This window comes from Poecilia formosa, unplaced genomic scaffold, assembly GCF_000485575.1.
Source record: "Poecilia formosa unplaced genomic scaffold, Poecilia_formosa-5.1.2 Scaffold147, whole genome shotgun sequence".
Lineage (NCBI taxonomy): Eukaryota > Metazoa > Chordata > Actinopteri > Cyprinodontiformes > Poeciliidae > Poecilia > Poecilia formosa.
The window spans coordinates 1,380,528-1,391,615 of NW_006800086.1; the positions used below are offsets into that span (position 1 = coordinate 1,380,528).

General features: G+C 42.2%; 2 protein-coding genes across 2 annotated transcripts in view; one reads left to right on the top strand and one right to left on the bottom strand.

Annotated features, from left to right (window-relative positions):
* LOC103145823 (nuclear receptor coactivator 3-like) overlaps nucleotides 1–5,088 on the top strand; it is a 52,751-nt gene extending 47,663 nt beyond the window's left edge. The window contains exons 18-23 of the mRNA XM_016677083.1: nucleotides 110–472; nucleotides 594–704; nucleotides 1,333–1,585; nucleotides 1,664–1,856; nucleotides 1,939–2,125; nucleotides 3,146–5,088. Coding sequence (XP_016532569.1) covers nucleotides 110–472; nucleotides 594–704; nucleotides 1,333–1,585; nucleotides 1,664–1,856; nucleotides 1,939–2,125; nucleotides 3,146–3,157 — 1,119 coding nt within the window. The 3' untranslated portion in view covers nucleotides 3,158–5,088. The remainder of the gene's footprint in view (nucleotides 1–109; nucleotides 473–593; nucleotides 705–1,332; nucleotides 1,586–1,663; nucleotides 1,857–1,938; nucleotides 2,126–3,145) is intronic.
* A 4,086-nt stretch (nucleotides 5,089–9,174) lies between these two features.
* On the bottom strand, nucleotides 9,175–10,174 carry id1 (inhibitor of DNA binding 1, HLH protein). The gene is made up of 2 exons (XM_007563417.2): nucleotides 9,637–10,174; nucleotides 9,175–9,407 (listed from the first exon to the last, which is right to left on the bottom strand). Exons 1-2 carry the CDS (start codon nucleotides 9,982–9,984, stop codon nucleotides 9,372–9,374), a joined length of 384 nt encoding a protein of 127 aa, XP_007563479.1. The 5' UTR covers nucleotides 9,985–10,174; the 3' UTR covers nucleotides 9,175–9,371.
* Between the last annotated feature and the right edge of the window lie 914 nt (nucleotides 10,175–11,088).

The following is an 11,088-nucleotide window of genomic DNA, read 5'->3' on the forward strand; positions in this document are numbered from 1 at the left end:
ACACTATTATTATTGGAGGCCTGCAACGATAACTCAGTCTCTGTTGCTATGCTACCCTGCCGCTCCGGTAAAGTTTTTCCTCCATAACTTCTGTCTTCGTCTCCTGCAGGCCCAGGGACCCGAAGGCCCCCAGCCGTGCCCGGATCAGGTCCAGGGCCCATGTCTCCCGTCAGAACCCTTTCCAGGCCTGGACTCTTCCATGAGCTTGGACCAGAAGCCAATGTATGGCCAGGCTTACCCGGGCCCCCAGTCGATGGGAATGCAGCCTGGTTACGCAGGTAGCTCGATGCAGGGCCCGTCGCCTGGCGGCTTCAACCCCATGATGAGTCAGATGGGCCAGACAGGAGGCTTCCCTGGCATGGCGAGCATGGGGGCCATGGGCAACCCCCGCGCAAACATGCAGCGTCCTCGCATGATGACCGCCACCAAGCCTCTCCGACTGCAGCTGCAGCAGAGACTACAGGGACAGCAGGTGAACACACAGAACCCTGGGAATCATCTTTTATCAATTCTTCTTCTGTGTTTCGATTAACCTTAAATTGCCGTAACCGTTTCAGACGCACTGAAAAGCGTTTTTGTGTCTTCCTTGGCAGTTTATGAACCAGGCACGACAAGGCATGAAAATGGAAAACGTCCCTGGAGGAAACCCCGTCATGCGCTCAGCCATGCAGCCCGGCATGCAGTCAGCAGGGATGAGTGGTCAGGTAAGCAGCCAGCATCAACATGTCACTTCAGCTCAACAGGGCTGCAACTAACAGTGATTCTAGTAATCCATTAATCTGTCAATTACTCTGACAATTAACTGATTATGCTGACGATTAATTGATTACTTTGGCGATTAATTGATTACTCTGATGATTAATTTATTATTTTGATGATTATTTGGAGTTTAAAAACTTCCACATTCTGCAGGTTTTTTATATAATTACTTGAGGCTTGTATTAGATGCAAATATCCAAATAATTCAAGCAAACAGAGAAAACTAACAAATTGTACGGTCTAAAATGACATAACATTCTTTTAGTGAATGCTTCGTCATTTGTAGCTAAAAATTACTTATACCATCAACACGAGTTTTGGGTAGAACCTATTTACAGACGAAGGTTCTTGTTAGCTTAGATGAAAATGTTTTCTTTTTTTTTTGCACAGTTTTGACTTAATTACTGCTCTGAATATATTGCTCTTTCAGAAAATCGCCCCTTTTTTGAGCCTGTGTGCTTAGTTAACAATTAATCGATTACTAAATTATTTGATGATAAAGAATCACAATCAGTCGGATGAGTTAATGGGTTACTAAACCCAGTGACTGCATGCGTTGTTGTGTGTCTGCAGCCGGGTTTCCTGAGTGCCCAGATGATGGCTCAGCGCAACAGGGAAAACATGATGAGGAGGCAGAGGGTGGCGATGATCATGCACCAACAGCAGCAGCAGCAGCAGCAGCAACAGCAGCAACAGAATCAAGCGGCGGCAGGAGGCTTCAGTCCTCCTCCTAACGTCACAGCACCTGGGGGCATGGAGAGCCCAATGGGAGGGCCCCCGATGAATCAGCCCGGACAGCAGGGATTTAACTACGCAAGCAACTACGGTGAGCTGAGTGAGGCAGAGACGGTCGACGAGAATCGACGATTCTCAGGTTTCAACTTCATATCCGGTGTTTTTACAGGGATGAACCAGCAGGGGGACTCGACATTCATGGCTCCCGGCAGCAGCCCGCCAGGGAACATGATACAAGGCCGAATGGGGGGGCCTCCACAGAACGCCATGATGGCAGGGATGCAGGGGAATCCCCAGGGAGGGCACATGTACCCGTCTGGAGACATGAAAGGCTGGCCACAGGGAGGAATGCAGAGAAATAAGTGAGTAACATCATCCATTCACTGGATATTCCAGGTTTGTTGCTTTTTTTTTGTATTTGACTCTATTTCTGTTTCTATCCAGCCCTTATCCTCAGCAACAGTTCCCACAGCAGGCCAACCAGGGCCAGTTTGGACCCATGATGATGAACCCCACAATGAGTGGACCCGGACCAGTTAGTGGCCCAGCAGCAGGACAGATGGCTCAGATGCAAGGCCAGATGGGGATGAACCCAATGGGGATGAACAGACTGCCAATGGGACCCGATCCGGTAGATAAGATGTTACAGTACTACAAAACTCTAAACATTTAGACATTTTATCCTGATGCAACCAGGATTTTGCAATGTGACAGACGATCATAAAGTAGCAACTAATAGTGACGTAAGAAGAAAATAAAGTTCATGGTTTTTGGTTTGGGAACGTGTTTTCAACGCTGCGTTGACCAACAGCTGAAAATGTGCAGCAAACAGCAAAACATGCTGCAAACATGTGAATGATGCAAAGTCCAAACACACAAATACAAAAAAAAACAAAAAACAAATGCAACAGAAACAAAAAAACAAAAAAAATCACGGAAAGTCAGAGAAAAAATAAAAGTGCCACAAATGGCTAAAGCAACTGCAGGTACAACTGCTGGAAACTCTTTCCACAAAACGGAAATCCTCCAGACCACTAGGGGGAGGTAACATTACCGCCTTAAATATGCTGCTGCTTTAGAATATTCTTCTTCTGACTTGACATCCCATTAAAATACAACAGCTCTGCTTTACTGAGTACAGTTTGCTGTTTGACGCCACCTAGTGGCCGGGAGGACTTCCGTTTTATGGCGCAAGTTTGATGCGTTTTATGCTTTTTTTTTTTCTTTTTTTTTGCTACTTGCTGCATTTTTTCTTCTGCTTCTATTTCCTGTTGTTGCAACATTTTTAATTTGCTTTTTGTCATTGATTGGAGGTATTTGCTGACATTTTCTGTAATTGCAACATTTTTTGGCTCCTGCATTTGTTTTGTGTGAGTGTGCGTGTGTTTGTGTGTGTGTGTGCGCATGTCTTGGAGTTAACATTAGGGACACTTTTTGTTGCATTCACACAAAACATTTTTGCCCATTCCTTTCACTTCAACATCAAACCGTCCGATTTAATGGAGTGCTCAATTGTTCAATTTTTAAATTTCAGTGTCATTATAGTTTGCACAAATAACAGTACAAGGAATAAAAAAAAAATACTTTCACAGTACTGTATTCATCTTTACGACATGAACAATGGTTTCATGGTGGACCTCTGTCTCTGCAGAAGTTCTGCTGAGGACGTCTGGCGGACTCTTCCAGCTGGGACAGCGTGGACTGGACCACGACGCCCCAGACGGTAGATAACCTCCCCCCCTGAGCCCCCACTCCCTCTTCTTGCTAAAGAAAGTAAGAAACGATGACTCAGAAGCCTGGGTACAGTCAGGTAACGTGGGACTGTACTGCAATAAAAAGAAGTGGGCCACAGAGACTGCTTTGTGCGAAACGTTTTATTCCAAGTCGGAGCCTTGGAAGCGCAAAATCGACCCGGGTCTGTTTGGGCGGCTGACCCGGAGCCGCCGGGCAGTATTCAGCGCCGCAGCCAGGACACAGAACAGGACTACGGTACGACTGGCTGCGGCTGCACTTTACCAGGAAGCCTCTTTGTTTCTGGAGGGGAGGGGGAGAAGTGGGAATAAAAGCAAAAAACAAAAAAAAAAAAAAAAGGTGGATGCAATATTCCTTCATCTTTACAGCCTTACTAGAGATTCAATGCCTTTACAACAGTTTTAGTTTGTTTTGGTTTTTTTTTTTTCCTTAGCCTTTAAATGCACCTCATTCTTAAGTCATTGGAAGCTATAAGCACACAGTTTACTAATAACATTATGCAGATTGGAGCAATAATTCTTGCCTCTATGCTTTCGACTGTAACTGAGCATCATAATCCATGTTTTTAAGGAAAAAAAAAAAAAACGACAAAAAACGAATGGTACTGCAGTATTAGATGTCTCGTATGTCTTCTGTGAATATGAATTGTAAATAGTGGAGAAATATATATCAGCCCTGCTTTTTATAGGCCCGTTCTTGCACAAAAAAAAGAGACCTGGTTGTATTTTTGTGTCCCATAGGTCAAAGCTGATTTGGTTGATTTTTATTTTTTTTTTGTTTTTTTTTTTGTTTGTTTTTTTTACCTTTTGCAACACGTTTGGGTTCCTGTTCTTGTCGTTTCCTGAATGATTTTAATTTCCCGCTTTATTGGGTTTGTTTTTCATCTTTTAGCAAGGCACTTTTTAAAAAAAATATATAAATAAACGAGGAGCGTCTGCTGTGTTGAAGGTCTGGGTTTGGACACGGTCGGAGGGTTGGTTAAAGTGAAGGAACAAAAAGACACGAACTCGTCAGAGCGAGTTCGTCGATTTGGTTAGGACACCCCCGCCCCTCCCGTCTCCTTCGAGCTGCAGTTTTTTTGTTGTTTTTTTTGTTTTGTTTGTTTTTTTTAGTTCACGCCATCTTTGTTTCGACTGTTAATCGACCGGCAGGATCTACCTTTTCAACACGCGCAATCCAAAGATATTTTTCCACATCTGTGTATAGTTTGAGGTTTTTGATGTACATTTTTTTTTTTTATGAGATGTGTTATCTATTATTGGAATGGTAAATGGGTACATATCATGGATCTGTTTAAAAAAATTAAAAAAAAAAACTAAAAAATAACAACAACATAGGACGGTTCTGGAAATGGAGGAAAATGCTCGGCTCATCATAGCAAAGAGGACCTGAAACTTTGAACCTGCTGGAAGTTTTTTTTTTTTTTTTCCCCCCACTTCCAGGAAACAAAAAGCATGCTTTTGCTGTGTTCGAGAAATACCAATGGAATGACATCCACTTTGAAACATATCAATAATTCTTCTATTTTTCAGGAAGCGGCATTTGTTTTTAAGCTGTCCAGATTTTGTTACTTCAAGAAAAAAAAAAAAAAGAACGAAAAAGGAACTTTTCGAGTCAAATGAAGTACAAAAGAGACAAAACGTTTTTAGTTTTTCTTCGTTTGGAGGTGGAATAAGCTGACATTTTACGGGATGTATATTACAAATTTTTCTGTTGATGTTGATATTGTTGTAAATACAAATTTATATTTAAACATTCTCGACTCTGACTCTGTGTTCGTATCTGCGTGCAAATCATCTGTTTTTATTAGTGTGGATCTAATAAAACCACGTTGCCTTCTCATTGGTAGTCTAATGTTGTTTTAAAAGAAAAACTGCTGCTTTTATTCTTCCTGTTTTCCACCAGTAAAATATCTAACATTTGGAGAACTTTGCTGATTTAGGATTGTCTGTAGGACTCAGAGGGCAAACCGCACATTAAAAGTCCATGTCTATTCAAAAGAGAGAAAAAAAACAAAAACCTATTGATCTGTTTTTTCCCCGAGACGGCATGGTGAGTTATTCACAATTATATTAAAAATCTGAATCTGTTCATTTTACTCACAACTACAAAGGCAGTTTTTTACTCTGATTTGATTAGTCATTATTAGCCCATTATTTTCATGTGCTGGATAAACATTCAAAGAAAAATAACAGAGTTGATAAAATGTCAAGATGACAAAATATTAAATACTTTCTGAAGCACTTCACTGGAAAAAAAAAAATCATACGAGAGGCATTCACTTATGGCTATGTCACGGTTGAGTATATCAGTATCTCTCGAAACTTGAGACTTGACGATGTTTGCAACAAATAAAAAAAACTGTTTAAATCCTGCATAAAATGAAAAATCAATCAATTATACTTTCTTAAGGGGGCAGGATTGTGTATTTTCTAGGCACATGATGCCATTTTATGGCTTAAGAAATTAACTGTTACCTTCAGTTGTAAAAATGCTACATATGTCAAATATGACCTGAAAAATTTTTGACTTTATTTAACGCCTCTGTCTCTTTAAGAAACTCCTGCTCCTTCTGACGCTCCACCTTCAGGAAGTCACAATGTTTTTTACCAGCGTTCTACTGAGAAGGAGCTCGTATGATGAGCTCAGTATGCAGTTCCCCCAGGAGTTTGCTAATTTCTGATGGCTAGTCTGAAGGAGCTGAGTGTTACTCTGTGAGGTGGAGGCTTGGAAACTGCAGCTCTGAGGAGCTTCATCTGCATAGATTGCACCCGGTCCATCCAGGCGTTTTGCACAGCTGAATGGTTGCCACGGCAGATTCAAGGATTTCTCAAACCTGCCTGAAAGAATTAAAGCAACACATCATGTATTGTATGTTGTTCATGATGGAATTACATTATAACATGATGTAACGCTCCAAATAGTCAGTTTTATATAATACTGCCTTTTTAAAGTAAACAAAATATATTAAAAAAATATTATAACAAAGACAGACTAATGGAATAAATGCTTTTGTGATTATTTCAGAAGAGGCTTTCCTGACCTCAGTTTAAGGAACCACTCATCGCGGATTATGTATTTTGGCTACAATTCAGTTGTAATAAATGAATGAAAGAACATACTACATCTGTAAATTTGTGTATGTTGGTGTGTTACTACAACAAATATTTTGTCAGTATCAACTGTGTGAAATAATAAACGGATAATGTTTAGAAACATTTTAAAATCCTATATTATTTCCATCAAACACAAACCCTCCATGCGATTCTGTCTAGATTGCTTGTGAAATGTCACCATATTACCAGAAGAGGGCGCTGTTGTCTTCCTGTGGTTTTCCACATTTTTTCCTTTATTTTAACCGCTGAATAAATGGGTGTACTTAATTGTGATGTCGCTAGAGGGAGCTAAAATACAAGCGAGGTGACATAAGGATTCCTTCACATTTGTATATCATGAGATGAGCGTAGAAATGAAATTGGTGTCGATATTGAGAAATGTGTCCACGGCAGATCCCTGATTGAAAATACTAATTGGAAAATGATAGATGGGTATTGGGTCGGAGCCCAGCGCAGTCGGCTTGTGAATTGGTCATCTTTGTACAACGCTTAGTAATAATACGTGTGCCATATTAGCTAATTAGCTAATATTTGCTGAATAGCGGACAGCGGTAATAACCTGGCTGCTAAAGCGGTGCGATGAAAGCTATTAAGGAGATTGTGTGTTAAATAGCTTAGCTCCTGGAATTAAAAATAAAAAAGTTTCTCTGTGTACATTAATAGGTAACTTATGGCGTATGAGTGTACTGTGGGAATCTCTACCCGTGAGCAAGTCTCTCTCTCTCTCTCTCTCTCTCTCTCTCTCTCTCTCTCTCTCTCTCTCCCCCCGTGTCTCTTTGGCGTGATTCCCAGCCCATCTGCGGCCTGGCCCGCGGATTACTGTTTGTTAATGTTTCAATCAGCTGTGTGTTGAGGAATGTGGAGCTATTTAACCTGAACTTCCCCAGGTGTGCCGAGGCGCCGCTCAGTCTGGGCCCCGCCGCCCTCCCCTGCCCTTGGCACAAAGCTATCACACAAACACAATCACACACTGGCCGCGCCGGGGCTGCAGCTGTGCGCATCGCACCGCAGGGAAATGGGAAAAACATTGCACCAGGGAGACAGAATAAATCTTAGAGCGAATCGCCTCGCCAAAGCTCGTTTTTTTTTTTTTTTTTTTTTTTTTTAACCACTGAGTGAGTGAGCAAGAGAGAGACGGAGAGAGAGAGAGGGGGGCCGAAACAGAGCTGCAGATTTACGCGATAACATATTGGAACAGCACATTTAAATGATGTGTTATGACGTGAAACAAGCCCCCCTTTTAGATTATTGTTTCTTCTTCCCTTTATAAACTTCTTTTTTCTCTCTCTCTCTTATCATTTCACACCTGGAGAATATTAAAAATGAAAGTGGATTCGATTTCAAGTTTTGACCGAATCTGGCCGTCTTTATCAATGTCTGCACTTCCTCTTGTAATGTGATACTTTAATGGCCCACAGAGAGGCAAATGAGCAATTTAAGTGCATGGATATGAGCCATTATGTTTACCACCAGCTGCGCTTGGACGTTACCTGCAAAGCCGGCCCAAGGGATAAGAAAGCCAAGCTGGTTCTGAACGTTTGTGTTTTGATCTTCTTAAAGTTGGACATCTCTAACATTTCAAGTTCTCCAAACTTTTGGAGAAAGTTTTTTTCTTTCTTTTTTTTTCCAGAACGACGAGTATGTGACGTGTAGAAAGTTAGATTATCTATTAAGAATCAGCTGACTTTGTGCAAAAACTTACTTTTTAGCGTTGGGAGTTTTAAATTTGTTTGGGGTCAAAGAGAATGGGCAGGTTAGCTGTAATAATAAAGTGGAAAATATTACTTTAAATAAATATTTAGATTAACTTTTCACTCCTGAATCTGCATTAAAGTGTTGAGAGCTGGGGGAAAAAAACTGCCAGATTAAATAAATCAGAGACATACATTCTCTTGTCTGTGATTCAATAAATTACTCAAAGTGAATAATGCTGGTCAAAGTAGCTTGTTAGCTTATTAGGAAACCATTAAATCAGGCTTATAAATGCACAATGACCATGTTTGGACAATTGAGCTATTAGTGTCACTATGGTGACCTCAAATCAAATACTGCTCCGGGGCCCCATAAAATCTTTTGCCAGCCCTGGTTGGCTGAGTTTTTTTTTTTTTTTTTTTTTTTTACAGCTTCTGGTAAGTTTGAGGTTTTTCTTGTCACATCAGAAAAAAAATCATTAACAGACCTGTGTAGAAACACACCTAATACTCCTAAGAGTATTTGCTTTATTAGAAAAAAAGAAATATAAAAAAGTTTAATTTCATCCTTCAAAGCTCTGGGTGAGAAACAGACGCAACACACGGGGTTCTTGTTCAAAAAATAGTGTTCTTGTTTTAATAAAAACGCAAATAAAGTACATTGTAAGAAAACAATATCTTCACATACTGTGGCATTGTAATATACAATACAGTTTGTCACTCAGGAATCTGAGAAATTAATTTTTCTTCTTTTACAAAATGTTTGAATTCTTTATATGATTTTACACAAAATACAAAAAGAGAGAGAGAGAGCGTGACAGAAACACACAAGCTTTTTTTTTTTTTCAATTTTGTGAAATTGTGGAAATTATTTAGAATTTCTTTCTTTTTTTCTTTTTTTTTTTTTTTTTTTTTGCCTTTTTCGAAACTCTACAAGCAGCAGCAGCCTGTCGCTGGTTGCTCTGAACTTTGTCTTGGTCCCTCTGACTGACCCAGGCTCTCTAGATCTGGACACCGCCGCCCTCAGAGCCCCCGGATGAATCGAGAGCTGTGAGTGACAGAGTCCACCGCGGCCGGAGGATGTCCAGTCTTGATTTTCTAGCTTTTGATTTATTTTATTATTTTTTTTTTTGTAATTTTTTTTTTCTTTTTGTAATTTTTTTTTTTTTAAGCTGGGAGAGTTTTCAACATCCCTACACAGTTCGAGGCGCTAGATTTCGACGTTTGCCCAGAATGTCACACCGGGTTCGCCTTGTTGGTCCTCCGCCGGGGCGCACGGCTTTTGAGGGGTTGATGTGGGAAGATGCTCCATCTGCTCTTAGCGGCACATTATCCTCTCTTCTGAGCAGCCGTTCTGGAGGAGAGAGAGAGAGAGAAGCAGGTCAGTGCATGTTGCTTACCGCCAAACACAGATATGGTTTAAAAACGAAAAGCAAAACAAATCATGCGCTTTTACGCGTAGGTTTGGCAACTTTACGCACTCGCGCTCTCATGCATCCATTACAAACGTGCATCCTGCTTTACGTGACGCTCTGATCTGTGTCTGCGGCACGTGCGAGGATGGAGAGAGGGGGGATATTTACCTCCACCGAGATGCTGGCCAGCTCCGCGTTCAGCGTGGTCAGCGGCGTGCGGGGGACGGAGTGCTGCTGGCGGCTCTTCTCCGGCTCGTCCAGCTCGACCTGCAGGTCCCAGATGTAGTCGATGACGTGCTGCAGGATCTCCACCTTGCTCGCCTTCTTGTTGGTGGGCAGCGTGGGCACGAGCTCCTTCAGCTTGCTGTAGCAGCTGTTCATGTCCTGCAGGAAGACGTTCATCTGCTCGTCCAGCAGCGGGATCTTGCACTTGGAGATGGCCAGGCTCTGGTCGGACAGGCCGATCTCTCCGCCGACCTTGCTCTTCAGGGCGCAGGTAGATCCGACAACCTTCATCTTTTGTCTCGTTAGCTTCCACAGAATGCGCCAAGGGGGTTTGGGAAAGTTTGAGGAAAAAGAAAGCGCACACCCCCACGCACACACACATACACACACACACACAACTGAAACGGGCGCCTTCGCTTCCTCTCGGAGGTAAGGTCTACAAGTCTGTGTTGACAGTTCGCGACGTCCACATGGGGAAGCCTCCTCGGCCTTTTATAGGACAGCAGCGGCTACGGGCTGTGCGGGGCGTGGCCGAGCCGTCCCGTTTGAAGGGAGACGGCCAATGAGAGGCGCTCCGAAGGCGCGCCGTCAGCCAATGTCTGCGCTCCGGGCTGGTTATCGGAATTTACAATCTGTTTGAGGGATGGCGTTACAAATGGAAACAAATGTGTGTCTTTTATGGGTAATATGTGGGAATCCAGCTGTCCACGGCTTGGGGACTCTGCAGGTGTGGATTGCCTGGAGGTGGTGGTGGTGGGTGGGGGAGCATTGGGGGGAGGGTGGTGGTGGTGACAGTCCAATCCAATGGGTGGTGAATGCCGGGGCCGTGCGCTGGGAGAATGTGTGTGGGATGGGACGGAGCTGAATGGGATGAATGGTTAATGACAATTAGGCCACCGCGGTGCCCCAGATTTGCCTTTGACGGCCGCTGATGGCACTGCAGATGTGCCGGACAATGGTACAGTAAGTTTAGGGGAATTAATCACACAGGCTCAGGAGAATGGGCACCTCTTTTTATATACCTTTTTTTATTTTTTTCCCTAACAAGAGCGTCTCAATTATGATGGAAGGCCGGCCCAAGGCAGAAGAGAAGTAAGCAGCAAAACAAACCTGAACACCACAAGGTCCATAAAAAGTTGTATTCTCTTATAAATTAGAATATATTTACTCTGTAGTTGTCATAACGCTTAGAAAACACATTGAAGTGCAAAAAAAAAAAAAATTATTGGTTTACCTGCTCAATTTATGCCCTAAATTGCACATTTTGCGCTATATTGTTGTCTTACTATACCATAATTTTGTATCTGTCTTTGCAGTGCTTCTTAAATTTAGTGAGCTTTTATCAAACATTTAGTCTCATGCACAAACATGTCTGTGCAAAATTCTTTCATCAAC

Coding starts and splice junctions, on each gene's coding strand:
- id1 (XM_007563417.2), bottom strand. CDS start 9,984: ATGAAGGTTGTCGGATCTACCTGCGCCCTGAAGAGCAAGGTCGGCGGA. Junction 9,408..9,636: donor TGGCCAGCATCTCGGTGGAG/GTAAATATCCCC, acceptor TCTCTCCTCCAG/AACGGCTGCTCAGAAGAGAG.